This window comes from Podarcis erhardii, assembly GCF_964252035.2.
Source record: "Podarcis erhardii genome assembly, chromosome: 12".
NCBI classification, from domain to species: Eukaryota; Metazoa; Chordata; class Lepidosauria; order Squamata; family Lacertidae; genus Podarcis; species Podarcis erhardii.
Window position 1 is genome coordinate 51,883,524 of NC_138513.1, and position 21,109 is coordinate 51,904,632.

At 43.8% G+C, this 21,109-nt stretch overlaps 1 protein-coding gene across 1 annotated transcript in view; it reads left to right on the forward strand.

The window, feature by feature from the left end:
• Positions 1-21,109, forward strand: part of CNTNAP2 (contactin associated protein 2) — a 1,010,375-nt gene that overhangs the window by 976,608 nt on the left and 12,658 nt on the right. The window contains exon 22 of the mRNA XM_081881791.1: positions 18,173-18,403. Within this exon, the coding sequence (XP_081737917.1) occupies positions 18,173-18,403 (231 nt within the window). The remainder of the gene's footprint in view (positions 1-18,172; positions 18,404-21,109) is intronic.

The window sequence follows — 21,109 nt, forward strand, 5'->3', positions numbered from 1 at the left end:
CAGCTGGTAGGACAGCTGCGGCCATTCCTGGACCAGGGTAGCTTGACCATGGTAGTCCAGGCACTGCTGTGCCCTCTGTATGGGGCTTTCTTTGTAGTTAGTGAAGATTCCTGCAGCATGGTTGCTGGCAGAAGTGAGACCATGTTGGCGTATTACACCTCTGCTCAGAGATTTGCACTGGCTGCCAAGTTGTCACCTGGCCAGATTTAGAGTGCTCCCATTAGTGTATAAAGCCCTTAACAGATTGGGACCAATCTACCTTGGGAATTGTCTTGCCCCACATATGCCCAGTCAATTGCTTCAGTCTGCAGAACTGGCACTTTTACAGGGGCCACACAATGGCTGTTCTGTGCTTGCAAGGAATAAATCCTGCAAAATATTCTGAACTTTAAGCTAGGAGGGGAGCTTGTTGGAAGCAGACCCACATGGCTTTTCTGGAAATGCCCTGCAAAATACTTTGGAATTGCATGTGGCTCGGATCAGCCTGCTCTGCTCCATCCAGCAGCAGCAGCAGCAGCAGCAGCTTTTCATAGAATTGCAGAGTTGGAAGGGACCCCAAGGTCATCTGTCTTTTAATGAATGAATGCAGGGAAATGGTTAATACAGACTTTGTTGCAACACCTACACAAGCCACCCATCGTTTCCCCTCCCAACTCAAGTCATAAATGCAGAAAGATTAAGTAAAAACTAGATATTTATTATAGAAAGAAACTCCCACTGCATCCGTGCTATTTCTCTCTAGCAAGGTCAAAAAACTAATACAGTACTAGCCCAAATATCAAAAGATCCTCAAAGTAGAAGACACATCCTGTTGCTTCTCTGGTTACCAGAACATGCTACAGAAAAGAGTGTGTTACTCTGAGATGATGATGATGATGACTGGCAGGGTAGGGTGTTAAAAATAGCCCTCATTTGGAGGGCTGTGACCCAGTAGTCCCAGTGGAACAGGGGTTCCACAACTCCATGGGTTTGTAGCCAGAGTTAATTCAGCCTTGAAGGCGGGGGTCTCGGGTCACTGTTTATTCATATTTTTACCTATTTGCAATATATTGATTTAAACCCCAATGCATGTCACAAGTCTTCAAGATGAGGTGAGGTAGAAAGGACAGCTAAATTATTGTTAAAGACAAAGGACTCTATATTTTCTTTATCAGCCAATAAAGGCAGAACCTCAGGAAGGTCTGAAAGAGTTTGGTGATGCAGCATGAAATCTTGCTTTGAGAATCAAGTCCAGCTCCCTTCAGGTGCTGGGAAATGGAGGTCCCTAAAGCCACAACGTTTGTTGCTCAGACAGAGCCATCAATATCAATCAGAACAGTTGCCAGCAAGGAGCTTTTTATTATGCCTAGGGAGAAGAGGAGAAAAACTTATTAATATGCCAGGAGGGTAATAAAAATAATAAGCATCAACATTTCCCCCTTCAAGCTTCTCTTTGGCAGCACTTGTCTCAAACATCTCATGACACAGGGTGCCATTTGCCATTTGCATGCAGAAACACGTCACAAAAGTTCTGGAGGGCTTATTAAGCCCTATGTTTGTTAATGGCAAGGAAGAGAAAGATTAGCATCATAAACCACTGATTTGCCCAGTTCACATTTAGAAACAACCTGGTCACTCTCCTATGTGCCCTGGAAGCCACACTTGGTCCAGGCTCAGCACCCACCATTTTAAGAGGCGCTCACTTTCTCTGTAGTGGTGCCTCTCTTGGAGTCAGACACATGACATGCGTCACCTGGCTTTCCCTTGAGGATAGGATATACTCAGTGTGGGGGGAGCCACGTTGGGACAAATTGTTGTTTTTGAAACAGGGCGGTATGCCTGGGCACACCTTGCATACACCTAGCAATGCTACCCACAGGGCCGTCTTTACCTGGGGGTGCAAGGGGTGTGGTACACCTGGGCACCGAATTCTGGTGGGCACCAAATGTATTGGCGGCAGTGAAAAGCAATAGAGCAAAAGACCTTGCGTCCCTCCTCTGTCGCTCTGCTACTCTGTAGCGTCAAATATTTCTGATGAGTCAGGAAGCAAAAGCAGCTATCTCCGCTGCGTCGTTGTTACAGGTGATTTGGTCCCCCCTAAAAAAATGGGGGCGGCTAAACTAAATTTGGGGGCATTGGGTGCCTCTTTGTACCCTGGCGGCGCATATGCTAAAGATGGCCCTGGCTACCCATGAGATTATGGCTCTGGCAAACACAAAGCTCAGATGGTACCCAATACAGTGGTACCTCAGGTTAAGAACTTAATTCGTTCCAGAGGTCCGTTCTTAACCGGAAACTGTTCTTAACCTGAAGCACCACTTTAGCTAATGGGGCCTCCTGCTTCCATCGTGCGATTTCTGTTCTCATCCTGAAGCAAAGTTCTTAACCCGAGGTACTATTTCTGGGTTAGCGGAGTCTGTAACCTGAAGCGTCTGAGATACCTGAGGTACCACTGTATTTCCTTCTCCACCAGCACCTCTCCACAATTTGGGAATCAATACATTACATGTTTACATACATTAGTAACTAAAAACTTGATAATAAATATTCATAAACATGGAAGTGTTTGTTGTCGAGGGAGGTGTTTTCTTTAAGGACTAGGGTGGTGAGCATTTCAGCTTCGACTACCTTGAAGGTTCATGAAAGTTCATGCTACAATAAATTGTGTCCTGAGAAATCTGAACCATTATGTTGTTTTTGCTGCAACAGAGGAACATGGCTTCGTCTTTGGATTTCCATTCTGATTACTCCTTTGTTCTCTTCTGCACTTAATGCATTTCTTCAGAAAGCAGTAAAGCATCCAACCAAAGCGAAATAAAGGGCTCAGAGCAGCAGGAAGCAAATCTATCATGCCAAGACATAGCATTTCTCTTCTTACCAAGAGACTCTCAGAAACTCCAAATCAACAGAAGTAGCCAATTATTGCTAAATTAAATTCACATTTTATGTTCACTGCATGCCAATTATGCTACCGATAAAACATTGATAAAAGCATTGAGGCAGCCCTCCAAGTGGTATAGAAATGGGGGGGGGGGCTATTTTCCAGCCTTTTCTTCCATTCACACAGATACTTGGAGATCTGCATTTAAAGACTTTTGCAAACTTCTCCGAAAAAGGCTTGTCCATATTTCTATTTTACTGCCAGGATCCTTGTTCCAGCGAATGCACCTCTGTGCAGGATGCTGTGTTCCACATCTACTGCCAGAGGAGCCTGCCTCCGTATTCCAGTTGCTTCTTGGGGACCGCAAGGGAGGAGAAGGCTCTTGTCCTCAGGTCCAGAGGCTTCTGGGTGGCCAATGTGGAACGCGGAGGCTGCCTCAGATGCGCCTTTGACACAGATGCGCCTTTGACCCAGCAGGGCTCTCCACGTGTTCTTACACAAGCTCCTAGAGCTCAGAGGAAGCTGTGTGTTGTTCTCCTTGTGTGCTGCTTGTGTGTATCTAGGTCAGTTAGAACACAACCCCACACTTGTTGCATCCTGTGATGCCGCTGCGTCTGCAACCCTCATTAAAAACAGCAGGCCGACCCTGTCTGAATCTACTCTGTGTAATTGACTTTTAGCAATGTGTGAAACTTTGATTTCCTGAAGGAAAATCATGGACTTTCTCAGGGCAATTTCAATTCTTTTTCTACCGAAGTGTTTTCTCCCCTGCCCCTGAAATGGTTATAGGTCTCCTGCAGCCGTTAATTCTACCTTTAAATTAATTTTGTAATTCAGCAAACTCTTATTTCAGGAAATACATAAACTTGATAAAGAGCTACAACAGAAATATTTTGGACAAGTGAAAAAAGAGTGAGTGTGCATTTGCAAGCAACCAGCTTAGTATTTTCAAATAGTTTGTATGTAGACCATGATTATTTTTGGAAGTTTGGTCCTCGAGCGCTTCTTGGAACCCTGTTGGCATTTCAAAATACAACTAACAGTACAACAAAGCAAAATGCTTATTCTCAAAGATACATTTATACTCTGCGATAAGGTATCCCCATGTATCTATTAGGAGATGAGGATGAGGATGATGGTGATGATTTTATGATTTGTATGCCGCCCATCTGACTGGGTTGCCCCAGCCATTCTGGGCGGCTCCCAACAAAATATTAAAAACACAGTAAAACACCAGTGATTAAAAACTTCCCTGAACAGGGCTACCTTCAGGTGTCTTCTAAAAGTCAAAAAGTTGCTGGTTGCTTTGTTGTTAATAGCAGCCTTAACTAAATATCAAAATTGGCAGTTTATATTAGATAAAAGGGCTGTTGTTTTTGTTCATATTCTAAATCTTATGACATCAAGGAATAATAATTCTGTTTTGAGATCTGTTTGTAATTAGGTAGCTGAGGAAATAGAAGTGGGGACCAGTTAATGGATCATTAGGGGTGGTAAATAAGGATATTGATTGATTATGTGTGACTGACATCTAGTAATTTGCAGTGCAGCAGGTTCAGCAGGTGGCCCAGCGTGTGGGAGAGAGCAGCAGTTATTGTCATACTCTTACCTTTCGGTTGTTGAAATTTCATTTAGTTTGCGTGAGTCTATACATGGTAATTTATTATATCTGTATCCTGACTTTCATTCAAGGGGGATCTCCCAGTAAGAGCCAGGCCTGAGCAACGCTGCTTTGCTCTGGCAGGTGCCTATAGCATCCTATGCCTTCAGGGCTCATTCAAGGTCATTGTTTTGCTTCTGCATCTCAAGATTATATCATGATTGCTCACATTTTGAATTAGCAACTTCAATTTTTGTGCAAACTTTTATATGCAAGGCCCCAGTGTGACTGAAGGTAAATAACCCCTTTAACAAATCAGAAAGAAACAGATAAATAATTAAAATAATGCACTAATAAAAGTATACCAGAACAAATATAAAGGTTGTCAACACCTTTAAAGAGTTATCCGTCAAGGATAATGATGCTCAATATTTATTCATATTTCCACAAAATACTTCTATTTACCAGTAGTCTCTTGAATTTTTGTCACAACTTTTTTCCATATTTGAGTATAGTCACTTGGCTTATTTCTCTCACACAACATAATTTAATAAATTGATGACAATAACTTTTATGGTTTATTCTTTCAAATAAGTTTTTTTTTAATCTTAATCCATGCCTTTGACTTCTGAGCTAATTGTTTTAAAAATATCTATTTAAAAGTATTTAAATAAGTCAAATCTTGCTCCCTTCAGCTTTTCCCTCTTCTAGGCAAGAGATTTGTCAGGTTTATGCTCAATCCAAACAAAATAAAATAATTCTAATATAATCTCTTAACTGTTCTTCTTGCCTCATTATCATATTCTTAATCTGATTTAGGATTTTAACTTCTGATATTTTAAAGTACAGTTGCAGTTGTTTCTTGATTTTCTTGTTTTCTTTGAGAATTTTGTTTTGTTTTTTACAATCAAACAGCATATAATTTTTATGAAATAAATAAATATTGTTTAACAGTAGGTCCCATTCAACAGGACTTTATTGTGAGTAAAGTGTGGAGTGTGGTCTTAAATAGGAAGATAAGAAACTAATGGAGCAGAATTCATTAATTTAAAGAGTCTCCAGTTTACAGCCTAAGGTTACATTTTCACTAAATGTGCCTGCTGGTTTACATTGGTTAGTGATATTGAAAGGTCTGTATTATTGTCAGCAAGCTATTGAAAATGTGTTTCCATTGCATACTGCAATTAAATATGATCCAATTGTCCCTATCTTCAAAGTTCCATCCCTATTTTTTGCAACCTCTCCTTCATAAACCCCTATACTAGCTTTTGAGGAGATTTGGAAGGTGGTTTTTAAAAATAGTGACAAATCGTTCCTGTTAAAAAATTGTAGAGACTAAGTTGTGTGTGCTCCAATTGTGTGCAGTGCTAAAATACAAGGTTTTATGGGACCACAAAGTGTTGGGTTTTTTTCATTCTAAAAAAAGCAGAAGATCTCTGTCATACTAAATGTTTCCAGTTGAGAGGGATGTTGGTACATTTAGTTTCTGGTTTAAACTCAGTTGTATGCTGGGTTATCTTCCAAGGTTCAGTATGCACAAACATTCTCAATTAATTTTTACTAGATGAAATACTTAGTAAACAAAAATGCTCAATTCATGGTGGGTGGTTGGTTGGTTGCTTTTAAAGCATCTGCAAACTGCTAACAAGGTGTCAGGGATAATTTTATGTTAAAAGAAGAGTTCTCTTTGGCCACTATTAACTCAGCACTCTGGTGTGCATCCTATGGGCTGTGGAAAATAACACTGGGCAACAATTTTTTACTTTTTGAATGTTGTCTAGATTTCTACAACTGATTTAGGGTATTCTTGCACTGCTGAATCGGGAAATGGCATCCGTTTCTCTCCATCAGGTCAGGTTTACTGTAAACTGAATGGCGGGCATTGATAAAGGTAAGTACACGTAAATTGCATGTTGCTTCACCATTTTTCAAATTTCAGGGCTTGAACTTCCATTTCTTGGAACTCCTGGAATGCTCAGCGGCAGGGAGGTCTCTATTCAGAGTCCAACAGTAGTCAGCCATCATGACTGCGTCCCAGCGACCCTAATACCTGGTCTCCATCTCTTTCATGTCCTGATGGAATCTATCCCCCTGCTCGTCACTCATTGAACCCAGGTTCTCAGGAAACCGGTCCATATGTGAAAATAGGTAGTGCATCTTGACACTCATGTCGCAGCCCAGGTTTCTGAAAGCAGTCAGCATGTTGTTGACAAGTTCTGCGTAGTTTCTGGCCTTATTGTTGCCAAGAAAGTTCTTCACTACCAGAACAAATGCCTTCCACTTCATTCATTGAGTTTCCGAACTCTGGATTTCTGATGAGCTGACGGATCTGAGGACCATCAAAGATGCCAGCTTTCAACTTCTCCATGGTCAATCCTGGAAAAGCCTGGCACAAGTAAGTGAAGCAGTCACCATCCTTGTCCAGAGCCTTGGTGAACTGCTTGATTAAGCCGAGCTTGATGTGCAGCGGTGGGAAGAGTATTCTGTCTCTGTCCACCAGAGGGTCGTTGATGACGTTCCTTTCTTTGCAAGGCACCAATTCATCCCGCACAGGCCAGTCCTTCTTCGTGTAATGCTGAGCACGGTCCCTACTATCCCACACGCACAGAAAACATGGGTACTTGGTGAAGCCAGACTGTTGTCCCAACAAAAAGTTCACCATCTTCAGGTCAACACAAATAAACCACTTATGCTGATCATAACCAATTTTCTCCAGCACATACTTCACCGCTTCATAGTTCTCCTTCAGTGTACTCGAGGAAGCCAGGGGTATACAGGCAAACTGGTTGCTGTTGTGTAGCAGAACACATTTCAGTGATCGCTTGCTGCCGTCAATGAACAGTCTCCAATCTTTGGGTTCGTACTGTGGCACTCCAAGCTTGAGCAGAAGCTGCGCAATATCTGCACAGTACACCAAGTCCTTCTCTTCCGAGAAAAAACGGAGGTACTCTTGATGCCTGTTGCGGAAGAAGCTGATGTGAGCACTGTCAGAGAGGAGGTTTTTTCCTTCAAATTAGTCATAAGTTGGCACATGCGCGGGTGGAGTTTCCTATACACTTCAGGGGGCGGTTGCCCCATTAACTTAGTTTTGATCCCCCAACTTTATGCTTTGCCGCACCAATTTATGGAAGATTTCAAGGTTTTATGACTTCAAACTGATCCCTTTTCGACATAATCACCCAGAACTATCGGACCTGAATACTTCTTGTCATTAAAATAATCATTTCCAATCAAAACAATTATTCAACATGGCATTTTACCCCCACCAACTTCTTCTAAAATGCTCCACACAAGCGTACATGTGAACAAAAATGTAAAAAAATGACATGTGGCCATAGCTCAAAAACTTGACCTGATTTAGCAAAACCAATGTGATTTTTGGATTCAGCGCATCAGATTCTTCCTAAATCAACTGAAAAAACGCAGACAACAAATTTGTTGTTGACCAGTGTAATCTTTTGGATATGAGGCCAAACTTAGCCTTGTTCAGATTTTAACAATATGCCCTCAGTACTTCAAAATGTATTTTACTTAAAAATTCAAAAATTTGAATTTATGCAGAGGAGATAGCTGAAGACATTCCACATTATCTGAAATATTACAGTAATATATATCATGTATAGAACAGATTCCTTCTTCAACTTTCAGACACTGAGAATATCAGTCACATTATCAGAAAAAAATAATCATGTTCTTACTATTATCCGATGAACTATATTAAACACCAATGAAAGCCAACCTTCAAGCGTTTGAACCACATTTCCATGTTGAGAAACACTTCATTTTTGTTGCTTCATGTTAACAAGAGCCAAAGTAATAGCCAACATGTGAAATATGATTGTGTTTCATTGTTCCCTTTTTAAACAGCAGCCATAGGAAAGCAGTAAGGATTGGGACCATTGTATGTAGGAATGTTTTATGCTGCAGGCCTAATGAAAATCCCCTCCAGCCCCAGCTGCTGTGCTGCCCCATGGGGCTTATGGGGCTTCTCTCCTGCTGCAGGCAGCATCCCTCTGGGGGGCAACTGTTGTCAGGCCAAAGCAAATAGGGAAGTGTTAAACCCCCCCCCCCTTATTAGCCATGGTTCTGAGCCCACCACAGCTGCCACTTAAGTAAATAAGAGACATATGTGAGAAATGCGATGGCCATTTCACCTCCCATTTAGCTGGACTATCTATCCTCTGAGCGTCTACTATACTCTGAAGGTTGGCTATCAACAAATTCCAGCATAGCTCTCTTTTATGCAGCATGGCCTCTTGGCTGCTTTGTTTTATTGATCAGGGTTACCTGTGATTTTGTTTTGCTAAAAAAACTAACTAATAAACATATTGCATAAGTTATAGCCCTGGCTTTAACTTTTTTCAAAAGTGTAAAAAGAAGAAGTTGTGAGAGTTGCCATTCCTTGGGTTTGTCCCCTCTCCTCCGCCCCATGTTATGGCTCGGAGAGAGGGGGTGAATCCTGTCCCACGGGTGGAAGTATGAAACTGCAAACACCTAAGGAAGCGCATGATGCGCAGCGCAGCCGAGGCTTCTTTGGAAAGGCTGGAAAGACACCAGAGAACAATGTTGTGCTGGTATATCCTTAGCCAAGAGGAGGCACAGGCCTTTTTTGTGTTTATCAGTCCATGTTGGGGGACACTGTTCTAGGAGAAATGACAACTGCAAACAGAAGAGCTTTTAGCAATATCAAGTGCTGGACCCACAGGCTGCTGTTATGCTGGGGCCATGAGACTCCGTGTTGGCAAGTATAGAAAACCATCCCTGATGTTCTTTGGGGGGAGGTGGAGACTCAGGTGTGCCGCTTGGAGTTGCTGCACAGCCGCCTCCTGCAAAGGCAACACACTTTGGCTTCCTGGTCCGGATCCAAGACCCAAAAGTTGTTGTTGTTTAGTCGTTTAGTCGTGTCCGACTCTTTGTGACCCCATGGACCAGAGCACGCCAGGCACTCCTGTCTTCCACTGCCTCCCACAGTTTGGTCAAACTCATGCTGGTAGCTTCAAGAACACTGTCCAACCATCTCGTCCTCTGTCGTCCCCTTCTCCTTGTGCCCTCCATCTTTCCCAAGGTGGCCAATGTCTTGGAGCCTCAGCTTCAGGATCTGTCCTTCCAGTGAGCACACAGGGCTGATTTCCTTCAGAATGGAGAGGTTGGATCTTCTTGCAGTCCATGGGACTCTCAAGAGTCTCCTCCAGTACCAGAATTCAAAAGCATCAATTCTTCGGCGATCAGCCTTCTTTATGGTCCAGCTCTCACTTCCATACATCACTACTGGGAAAACCATGGCTTTAACTATACGGACCTTTGTTGGCATGGTGATGTCTCTGCTTTTTAAGATGCTGTCTAGGTTTGTCATTGCTTTTCTCCCAAGGAGCAGGCGTCTTTTAATTTTGTGACTGCTGTCACCATCTGGAGTGATCATGGAGCCCAAAAGTAGGCATCCCCAAAGGCAGCCCTCCAGATGTTTGGGTACTGTCTGCAGTTCCCATCATCCCTGACCACTGTTAGCTAGGGATGATGGGAGTTGTAGTCCCAAAACATCTGGCGAGCCGAGTTTGGGGGTGCCTGTCCAAAAGGGACCCCGACGGGTAGCTGGGCGAGAGAGAGAGAGAGAGAGAGAGAGAGAGAGAGAGAGAGAGAGAGAGAGATCCGCTCCACGTCTTTCTGTTTGCCTCTCCCGCCACATTTGGCTGTTCGAAATAGTATCCCCACTGGTTGCGGATTAGACTCCGGGTTTTGCATGCGCTCCTCACCTGCGGGGGGGGGCGGGGGGGGGGCTGGCGATTGGCTGCAGCCCGACAGGCAGCCGGCATCCCGCCGCCAACAAAAGGAGACGCGGAGGAGCCCGAGGAGGCGGCGGCGGCGAGGCGAGGCCAGGCCAGGCCGGAACAGGTAACTGCCGGGCGGGGGGGGGGGGGGCGGGCGAGGGCCGTTGCCGCCTGACCGGCCGCCTTCTGGCTTCTCAGGTGCTCGTTTTGCCGGGCGGAAAGGTCAGTCCTTGGGCTGTGGCGGGAGTTGCCTTTTGCACAGCTTCTCCCAGTGAATCTCCGTTCCCAACGGCTGCCTCAGTCAGTCAGCAAAAAAAAAAGGAGCCGACTGGGACATTAGACTGATAAATTTGTTATTGCACGAGCTGCCAAATAATTCTGTTTTATGTCAGTAAGTGACGCTGATTCACACAAGCAACAGCTGTATCGGCGGCGTATCTGATCTTTCCTTAAGGTGCAGGACCTCCCGTTGAGTTTTTCGGAGCCCAGCCAGGAGCCCGTGGCTGCTGCTCCTCGCCCGCCAGCCTGTGCCCGCCCCCCCCCCCTTTATTTATTTATTGTTTGTGTGTGTGAAGGTTCTGGAAGAACTTGACAAACACTTGCAAGTTTTGTGATTGCAAAATGGTGGGCTAGCCTATTTTTATTGGATATTCCGTTAGGACTTAAAGAGGATTTAATGGCACATACAATGAAAGATAAAGAGAAAATAGGAAAAGCTCCTCAACTAAGAAATGGGAAAGAAAGGAGTCAGAGCTGCCAAGAGAATATCTAGCTGAGATAACAGAAAGTAAAAGTCTGGGCGTTTTTAGATCCAGGTTTAACAAATTACAGCCTAGCTTTTGTTGTTGTTCATTTGCTTAGAAAACATTGCAAACTCAGTTTATGAAAAAACGCAGAACAAAAATAGACCCAGGTACAAAGGGATGAAAACAGTATTCTAAGTCGCAAGCCTTTTGAAATTGACTCAAAGTCTGTTTTGAATAGTTGAGGACATTTTTACTTGACGTTTCAATTTGTTTGTATTATAAATGAAAAGCAAAATGTTTAATTCTGTTATGGAATGATTGCTGCAAGATGTAGTGTCGTTCGGATGGTACAAAAATGATTAAACAAATCCATGGAAGAGAACTCTGGCAATAGATGTGAGCAATGACAGGCCAAAACTGAGCCTCCCTCATCAGAGGCAGTTTACCTCTGATTGTGAGTGCTGAGGCAAGCAAGGCATGGGGATGGCATCATTGGTGTGCTTGCAAGCTTTCTAGCGACAGCTGGTTGACCACCTTTGAAGACAGAAGACTGGACTCGTTGGAGCCATCTTCTGATGCTGCATGGGTAGGTTGTCCCCTTAAGTAGCCAACACAGGCAATGTGTGTGTGGTTTTGCTTTAACAAGCGATTGCGTTATAGGGCTATTATCTGTCCCTATTATCTGCTGAGTCATTTTGCTGCATCTTGTTTTTCCCTCATTTTAATTTGGCAGGCATCAAACAATTTGGCAGTCTTAATGGTTTGGGATCTTGCGGGTTCCATTTCCATTCTCACTCTTTCAAGGAACCAAATGAAATTACTCAATTAAAATGGTTGTGCTTGCCTGTCATTGGAAATCTTTGTTCTGCATCACTATTATTATTTAATTTACACTTTGTTTCCATGCCAAAATGGCTTCTAAGCATTTTGTAACTGTGAAATCCACACGTTGTGGAAATATGCAGCAAAACAGTTACATTTAAAACATCGTAGTTAAAATATGCAATAAAAGAAGCTAGTGCTAGTTAAAAACCATAGCAATTAAAACAGTTTAAAGCCAGGGCTTTTTACAGCTGGAACTCCAGCATCTCTCCATTGGGCGCCATTGCCATTCTGAGAGAATGAGGGCAGAGTTCCTGGAGAGCTCCAGCACCTCTTTTTCTAGAAAAATAGCAGCACTTTTTTAAGTGATTTAAACAACGAGGCCAAGAGGTCACGTTCAGGGGGATGTTTGCATTGCTGGCAGAAGAGAACCCCAACAGAGACAAAGCGCCACCTACTTCAAAGGCATCACATATTGCCTTCAGTTTGAAATCCAGCCTCCGTGTTGCTGCATGCTGGTAAACATCAGGCCATCACAAAACAAACCAGGTTCCTTTGCTGATCTTAATGCCCTGCCTGGGCAAGGGAGGCGAAGAGGGTTTTTCAGGACCCCGGAGTCATTTAGAGCTTTGTCCGTCAGTGGCTGAACTTTATAACTGGCTCTGTGCTTAACAGGCACCCAGTGCAGATCTCTCAACACTGCAATGATATGTGCTGGATGGAGGGTTGCCCCCCATCCCTAGAAAACTGCGATCACCCTTTTTTGGGAGAAAAGTGTATCCTGTCCTGTTTTGACTTCACCTATTTGTGCTCCTCTTCCTCATCGTCCAAACTGCAGAGGCAGAAGGTGGGTCTGGTTGGACACGGAGAGCAAGATCCTGAGCAGGAGGTTGTGCTGGCAGAGGCAGGATCCATGTGGAGGAGAGCCATGAGTCAGAGTGACAGTTGTTATGCAGGGGGGGGGGGTTGGCCAGGGGGAGGAGTTTGAGGGAAAGGGGCCAGGTTGGGTCAGACTCAGAGAGGGAGAGACGGGGTTTGCATGGTCCTGGTGGAATGCAAACTGTACATGGTAAATGCAATATTTTCTTATAGTTGTAAATCATAGAGTTTTTGTCGTTTTTTTCATTGAATAAGCCACTGTAAACCCCATGTGCCATTGTAATGGATTGCTTTGAAATCATTCTGCACCATTTCTGCACCAGGTAAATTTTAGCCCCACAATTCCCCCCCCCAACCTGCACCATCATTATTTCCAGAGCTTTATTTACCCATGAAGCAGGCTGTATATTTAGGATTCCTGCTCTTGTAATTTTTCATGTGGTAACACACATAATGCAGTTCCAGTTGGAGTGCTCAAACTGATTTGAAATGTCAAGAATCTTCTAAGTATCAAACAGGGTGCATTTCACCTGCATTATTCCCTGCTATATCATTTCTCTCACCATAAGCTGACGCCAAATATCACTAAGATCAGCTGAAAAACATGTTTGCAGGCATTTAGCCAAGTGTCTTCCACTTTTCTAAAGACCAACAAACCATTAATAGCGTAATTGTACAGGGTGTCTCATAAAGATACAGGAGAACAGCTCCAGGCAAACAGAGTCTGTGTGGAGAGAGAGTAGTTTCAAATTTGCAAGAAGATAAGCCTTGCTGAACATGCACATGACACTATATAGTCATATCTTGGTTCTCGAATGAATCTGTTTTGGAAGTCCATTCAGCTTTCGAAAACCAAGGTGCAGCTTCCAATTGGCTGCATGAGCTTCCTGCACTCAATCAGAAGCCGCGTTGGACGTTCGGCTTCCAAAAAATGTTCACAAACCGGAACACTCACTTCCAGGTTTGTGGCATTCGGGAGCCAAAATGTTTGAGACCAAGGTATGACTGTAGAACTATTTGGATGTATCATTACAGTGGTGCCCCGCAAGACGAATGTCTCGCAAGACGGAAAACCCGCTAGACGAAAGTGTTTTCCGTTTTGGAGGTGCTTCGCAAAACGAATTTCCTATGGGCTTGCTTCGCAAGACGAAAATGTCTTGTGAGTTCCTGCGGGGTTTTTTTCCTTCCCCCCCTTTTTTCTAAGCCGCTAAGCCGCTTATCAGGTGATCCGCTAAGCCGCTTAACAGCTAAGCCGCTTAACAGCTGATCCGCTAAGCCGCTAAGCCGCTTATCAGCTGATCCGCTAAGCCGCTAATAGCGCTAAGCCGCTAATGGGCTTGCTTCGCAAGACGAAAAAACCGCAAGACGAAGAGACTCACGGAACGGATTCTTTTCGTCTTGCGAGGCACCACAGTATTTGTTTTTTGTATTTGTTTTTGGAGCAAGTTCTGTTAGTAAAGTTTTGAATCATATTTATGGGTATGGACAATTTTTATTCCAGTTGCTTATTCATCAAGCTGTACAATATTAATATCTGCAAAACAAATGGCACTGCTTTTGTGGCAAAGATGTTAGAGCACTGAAGGTCTACTTTGCTGCCTTCATTGTATCTTCAAGTAGTTGGGCAGCAGACCTATTCTAAGTGGTATGATGCTTCCTAACATGTTACCTGCTGAATGGGATGTTGCAGCTCCCAGAAGTCTACTGTGAGAGTGGATAAAATCATGCACCTCTTTGATAGCCACAACTTTGATGCTATTGTTGTGACAGGTCCTGAGGAAGTGTGCAGTGTGCTGTAGACTTGCATACCTCAGGAAAATTCCTGACATGTCCTTGTTTTGGGGTGTAAAAATGGCATCGGGGGGAATTTTGCAGGTGTCAGGATATTTTTTTTTAATATGGCAACCCTAGTGTCCCGTCTAGTCTGGTTTCGTAAGATCAGTTTCAGCCTCTGAGTCCTCAGGATGTGGATAAGGTGGTTTAGGAGGCCACATGCCCTCTTAATCCTTGCATGTTGTAAAAAAAATGAGCTAGCTAGGGATGGGACTGACCAGCAAGGTCCAGGGTTTGGTGAGCACATAATTGCATGAACAGGTGGTAGCACAACTGCTCCTTATGGAACAACATCACTGGTCCCAGAGATACCTGGCAATTATTTCCTGGACACAAATGAGCGCTTCCTAAGCAAGGTGTTTCAGGTGGTAGAAGCCAGTTTATGGTTTAGATGCACCCGGTGTTTCTGCTGTCCCAGTGAATGAACCACTTTTGTTCTGAGGAGCTGAAGCTCAAACATGGATGCTGCATTGTTACTTTTCAGTGCCTCCAATTTAAACTTGTCCAATTCAGCACAAAAATGACCGTGGTAAGGTTCCATTTTATTTATTTTGCACAGTCAAGGAGAACACGAAGCTGGATTCCTTGTTACAGCCAAAATGTCACATTTGATGTTGATGTTGAAATGTTAATCCATGTTCTGCTAGAGTGCAGGTCCAGACTACCAACTGTGTTAACAGAGACAACTTGGTGCTGGAAAAGAAAAGAAACGTATTTGAAACACATGGTGCTCAAGAGCTATATGTAGAAATATGGGCTGTTAATTTTCAGGAACAATATATTTGTATAGAATTCTTTAGTAAGCTAAATGTGTGTGCTGAGTTCTTTTTCCTTACTTTTTTCCTAGCCCTGGCCATCCCAATTTCAGTGCTGAGTGTGAATCAGCCATTCATGGACACTTTCAGCTGGGTTTTGCCAGTCTCCTGTCATTACGTTGTATTACTAATAATAGTTGGCATTTATGTTTAGAGTGTCTGAAGCACATTCTGTGCATCATTTCAGTAATCTTCACATGCTGCCAGCAGCCTTAATTCCTGCATTTCTCCTTTTAAAAGCCTTCACTTTTCTGTACTGTATAGGTTTTCCATATCCAGCTCTGAACCCAATAATTTTTCTTCTTCTAGTCTATCAGAAGAAACTCTTGCCATTAATTATTAGTGTCAGTCTGAACTGGTAACCTTTTGCCTTGACATGCTTTAAACATTTGTCTTGGTTCAGGTCCAAACCTACTAGGTACCTCCATTGGTGCAAGATTTGGATGAGGTCGCTGGGCTTCTTCTGCTTCCCAAAGGCATAAATGGCTCCAGCTGCAAATGGGGCAGGATGAATTGGCAGAAATATCCAATGGAGTCTGTTGGATGAACTATTGGATTTCAACCTTGTGGATGCAGCTGACATAGAAACATAGAATTGTAGAGTTGGAAGATACCCTGCGAATCATCTCGTCCAACCCCCTGCAGTAGAGGAATAGGCAGCTGTGAGGATTGAACCTGCAACCTTGGTGTTATCAGCACCAAGTTGCTATCCAGGCTTCATGTCCCTTTTTGCTCTCTTAGTCCTGAACTTTATGGGAGCATTTCTTCCTGAAAGCTGAATGTATATATATATTGCTCAGTTCTAAATGAGCATCTGTCTTGTTTTAATTGCAAATGGCGGGGGGGGGGGGGTAGGTGCAAAATTGTTTTTATTTGAGTGCCTGCCTTCCTAATTCCATTTTTAATGAGAAATCCCATTAGCACATTTATCTTAAGAGGAAAATGAGAAAAAGTGGAATTCTAGTTGGTTTGTCCAATTCTGTAACTGTCACCAGCAGAATCTTATCAGCCTTTGCTTTTGCATCTTGTAAATTATAGCTGTTTACTGAGGCTTGGAACAAGTAAATGATTAGGAAGTCATTTGCAGGTTTTAAGTGTTCTATGGATGATAAATCATTGTAATAAAGGCAGACACTGCAACAGCCTACTTTAAAGATTAGAGTCCCCATTCTTACCATGGGCGTAACCAGGGGTGGGGGTGGGGGCAATGCTCCCCCTAAACCAAATAAATAAAAATACTTAACTGCCCAATTGCGAAACAAATTCCTTCCAGTAGCACCTTAGAGACCAACTAAGTCTGTTCTTGGTATGAGCTTTCGTGTGCATGCACACTTCTTCAGATACCTGAATGCACACGAGAGCTCATACCAATAACAAACTTAGTTGGTCTCTAAGGTGCTACTGGAAGGAATTTTTTTATTTTGTTTCAACTATGGCAGACCAACATGACTACCTGCCTGCCCAACTGCGTCGCAGATAACTTGGTTCTGCCCACCCCCCAAATAAAGCCTGGCTATGCCCATGATTCTTTCTTTATAGTTTCTCAATTTTCAATAGGAGAAGAGATACACACACACACACACACACACACACACACACACACACGGAGAATGCCTTTGCTACAAACATAGGTGAAGAAGTGCTGGAAGTGGTTTGAAGGTGTCTGTCTTGACGTAGGTTTATATTCCCATTGCAGCTCAAGAAAGTTGAGGGGACTACAGTTCTATTACGTTTCCAGCAGATCAGGGAAAGGCCAGTCTATTGACTTGTGCCCATAACACCACATTTCCTCCCCACTCAATCCCCAGTGTTTCTTCGCAGTTCTTTTTTTAAAAAAATTTTAAAAACCCTGTAAATTGCTGTTTGGGTTGGGACACAGGTTGATTTGTCTAGTGCAGGATAAATGAAAGTGCTGCTTTTAAAAAAAGCAGAGCGCCTGGCTGAAGCGGGAGGGTTGGCAGGAATGAGAGCTGTTTCAACAGGTGTGTAAAGGCAGGTTGCAAAAGGGAGTTCACCGCATGGGTGACTATTATTGTGACTATTTCAGCACTCCAAAAAAAGGAAAGTCCCCAGGACTGAGGGGGCCAGATACAAAAGCTTTTAGGGACAGATTGGTTTTCAGCCCATGAACCTATGCTGGCGTCATAAGTTCAGTTTAAGAACTTCAGCCCAAGGGAAGTGATGGGTAGAAGCAGCAGCTCATATGGTGTATATAGCATACCCTCCAACATTCCTCGGATGAAAATAGGGACATTTCTAACTCCCCCCCCCAACTGATCCCCCTTTTTGTCCTTCCACCACAGCACTCACCCACTTCACCATCCTGAGAAAACCCCTTTATCCTGATGTTATTTTATTCTTTGGTGGATTTACAAACAGAAAGGCGCACATCAATAAATAAATATTAGAAAAGGGCAAGACTAGAGGCAAGTGCACAAAGACTCTTTGTGCTCTGCTCTGCCTTTCTCCCCACCAGGGCAGCCCTGCCCCTCCTCCTGCCCCTCCGCAGCGGCAGCCTGTCCTTCTCACCTGATGGCCAGGAGTTGCTAGGAGCTGCCCAAAGGAGGAGGCCGGCAGCAGCCATGGAGAGGTTGCCCAGGACAAGCACCGGCTCATCCTTCTCTCTTCAGTGGTGGCAGCAGTGGTGGGGAAAATAGAAGCCCGATGGCTTTCGTTATTGTGAGACTGTCCCTGGGAAATCAGGGCATTTGGAGGGTATGATAGACTACTTACAAAGTGCCGTGTGCCTAACTTTCTAAAAGTGGGGATTAAAAGCACAGAGCAGGATCATGCTGCTGGTTCCTTCTTCAGTGAACTCTGTTGAAAAGCCTTTCCTTTCCTCTGTCCTCCAGAACTTGGAAAAATTGACCAAGAGATCCGAAAATACAATACCCCGGGATTCTCTGGCTGCCTGTCCAGAGTCCAGTTCAACCAGATTGCCCCACTCAAGGCTGCCTTGAGAGCCACAAACATCTCCTCTCGCATCCACACAGAAGGAGAACTTGTGGAGTCCAACTGTGGTGCGAACCCACAAACCATCCAACCAATGTCTTCTGCAACAGATCCGTGGCATTCCGATTCAGGTAAGTCAAGACTGGATGACGCGGCACCTCCCAGCTCAGCTGGCTGCTTTGTGCCACGGTGGCCACGGCAGATGGAGGCTCCGGGTGTGACACTGCTTTGGCGCGGTGCGGCAGGCGAGAGCGGTGAGCTGATGCCGGGAGACCCCGCGCCCAGCCTCCGCCTCTTCCCTGGCGCCCTCCAGAACTTGGCACCCTGGTGCCCTGAGCCACTAGCCTCTATGGGTAAGGCCCTCCTGGATCCCCACCCCAAATTCCCTGTTATCTCAGGGCTGAAGCCTCACATTTCCAGAGATAACATCTATTTTGACCTTATAAATACGGCTTCTGTGACCATGTTCATATTCTGCTGCAGTTCCAAATGGTTATCTCAAAGCATGATATTGTTTTGTAATTGCCCCCCTTTCCCTGTGGCTCTGGTGACTTTTCGTGCCGGCGATGGAGCGGCAGGACTCAGCCAGTCCCTCTTCCTTTCCAAAGATGTAGGAAGGGCCAAGCAGCCTCTGTCTTCCCTTCAGAACCCCAGCTGCGTCCTGTGTTTAGGTAGAGGAGGCAAAGGAATCATGAGTTAAAATAATAATTGGTTTTACATGTAGATTTTAATTGTCATCAAATTCAAAACCATCAGGAAATCGCATAGAAGCACACAATTGTTTTTGTTGTTTATGGAGTAGAAAACACAGATATTTCAAAGACACACCAATGCAAAATTTCCCATAGCTGTTCTTAAAATAACTATACTTTTTTTAAAAAACAAATTTATCCTATCCTTAACTTCTTTGTCTGCCTTTTTTCGTGTAGGAATACAGTATACAAACTTGAGTGAAAGACACACTGCGCCAAGAAATAAAAAAAGAAAGACTGCTAAATATGTAGAGAGCAAAAATAACTGATTCTGCTTTCCACATAGATAGCAACCTCACTACAGCCTCTTCAGCCATGGTTTAAGCAACCAGCACATACGGACTATTAGAGGTTTCAGTTTCCAAAGGAGTAGCTGCATTTGTTGTTTTCTCAAGTGCAAAAATCGAACCATGTTCAGGTGAAGTGGCTTAGAGAGAAGACTTATTTTATTACTAGGCTGTCTGCCTGTATGCTTTTTATTATGTTTTCACCATTGATTATCTATAATGTGTTTTTAATGTTACACACCATTCTGGGATCTTTTGATAAAGCGGCATATAAGTGAAATAAATAAATATAAAAAATAAATAGCTCCGCTTCTAGCCTAGCGTTGCCTAATCTGACTGGCAGTATCCTTCCAATGTCTCAGGCAGACATCCTCCACCTGATCATTTTCGCTGGAGATGTTGGCAGTTGAATCAGTGACATTCTGTAGGCCACTGAACTGTGGTCCTTCCCCACAATACTTGGCGTTACAGTTAATTTAGTACATACCTGAGGAAGCATGTATTTCCTTATGAACTGATGTGTGTGAGAGGGGGGTGGTTCTGCTGCAGAACAAGGTAAAGGCACTTGCTGGAGGGGGGGAATAGATCGTCATCGTCATGATCATCATCTTAGGGTTTTTTTTTATAAAAAAATGCAGCCATAATAATGTGCTGCAAAAGACACATGTGGTAGAAGGAGCTTCTTAGCTTTTCCTCCTCATGGTTTTCCTCATGTATGACAGCCCTGCCCCTTCCTCCACATGAGTCTTCTGCTGCAAGAAACCAAGCAGCACATCCAGTTTGGGCCCAGTTATTTCATAAGCCCAACAGCACTTTCCTCCTTTGTCTCCAGAGACAGACAGATGCCAGCCACAACCATGTTCTGTGCTAAACTGTCCTGAATGTTGGCTGCCCTGGGTAGAAATAACCAGAGAATACCAGAGAATTAAGGTGGAACACATCCATGGATCCTATTTATTTATTTATTTCACTAGTATTTCATTTGCTCTCTGGATAGTTTATGTAATTTATAAAACTCAAAATAAAATTTCAATAAAAGTTAAAGCCAAGATGGATAACAGCCACAAACAGCTGTGAACACCAACTGCCCTACTAAAATGAGCATAATGCACAATAGTGCATGTTGTGCACACAGAAAACCTTCAGGCCAATTCCCGAAATCGTTCCTGGGTGTTGCTGCTAGCCAGCAAAGCACATGGATGGGCCCAGGGGTCTCCTTTGGGATAAGGCAGTTTTCTACATTCCTCCTTCATATGCCATCCAGTATAGCATAAGCTCATAAGTGCTGAAAAGTTTGCAATAGCTCCATTTAATTAATTGCTTTAAAAGCAAGAGTTGAATCAACTTAAAATTATTTAATGAGTGGTTGGCCCCAATTTCTTTTCATCTGGCGCAGCTTTAGCAGCTCTGTTCTTTGGATCCCAAATGACTTAATGATGGCGCTTGAATTTCCCATAAATCTTCCCTAATGGAAAGGAGAGGGAAAGAGAGCTTCAATCTTGCCTGGTTCTTGGATGCAACACACCCTTTCTCCTCCTGCCCAACTTAATGGCAATATATACTCCACCCAGACACTTCATCAGAAGCTGCAGACAGTTGAGGCTCAGCTGCCGGCCAAAGCCATAAATTCTAGCAGCTCTCCCTGAGAGACCCGGGCATTTCACGCTGCTCTGCGCAGCCCTGAGCAGAATTTTAATGCCATGGAGCAGCAGGAAGATGAGGAGAAGCAAAGGCAGGCGCTGCTCTCCCATGGAAAGGATCGTTCCTAGAAATTCTGCCTGTGTGGAGAAGGCAGGGT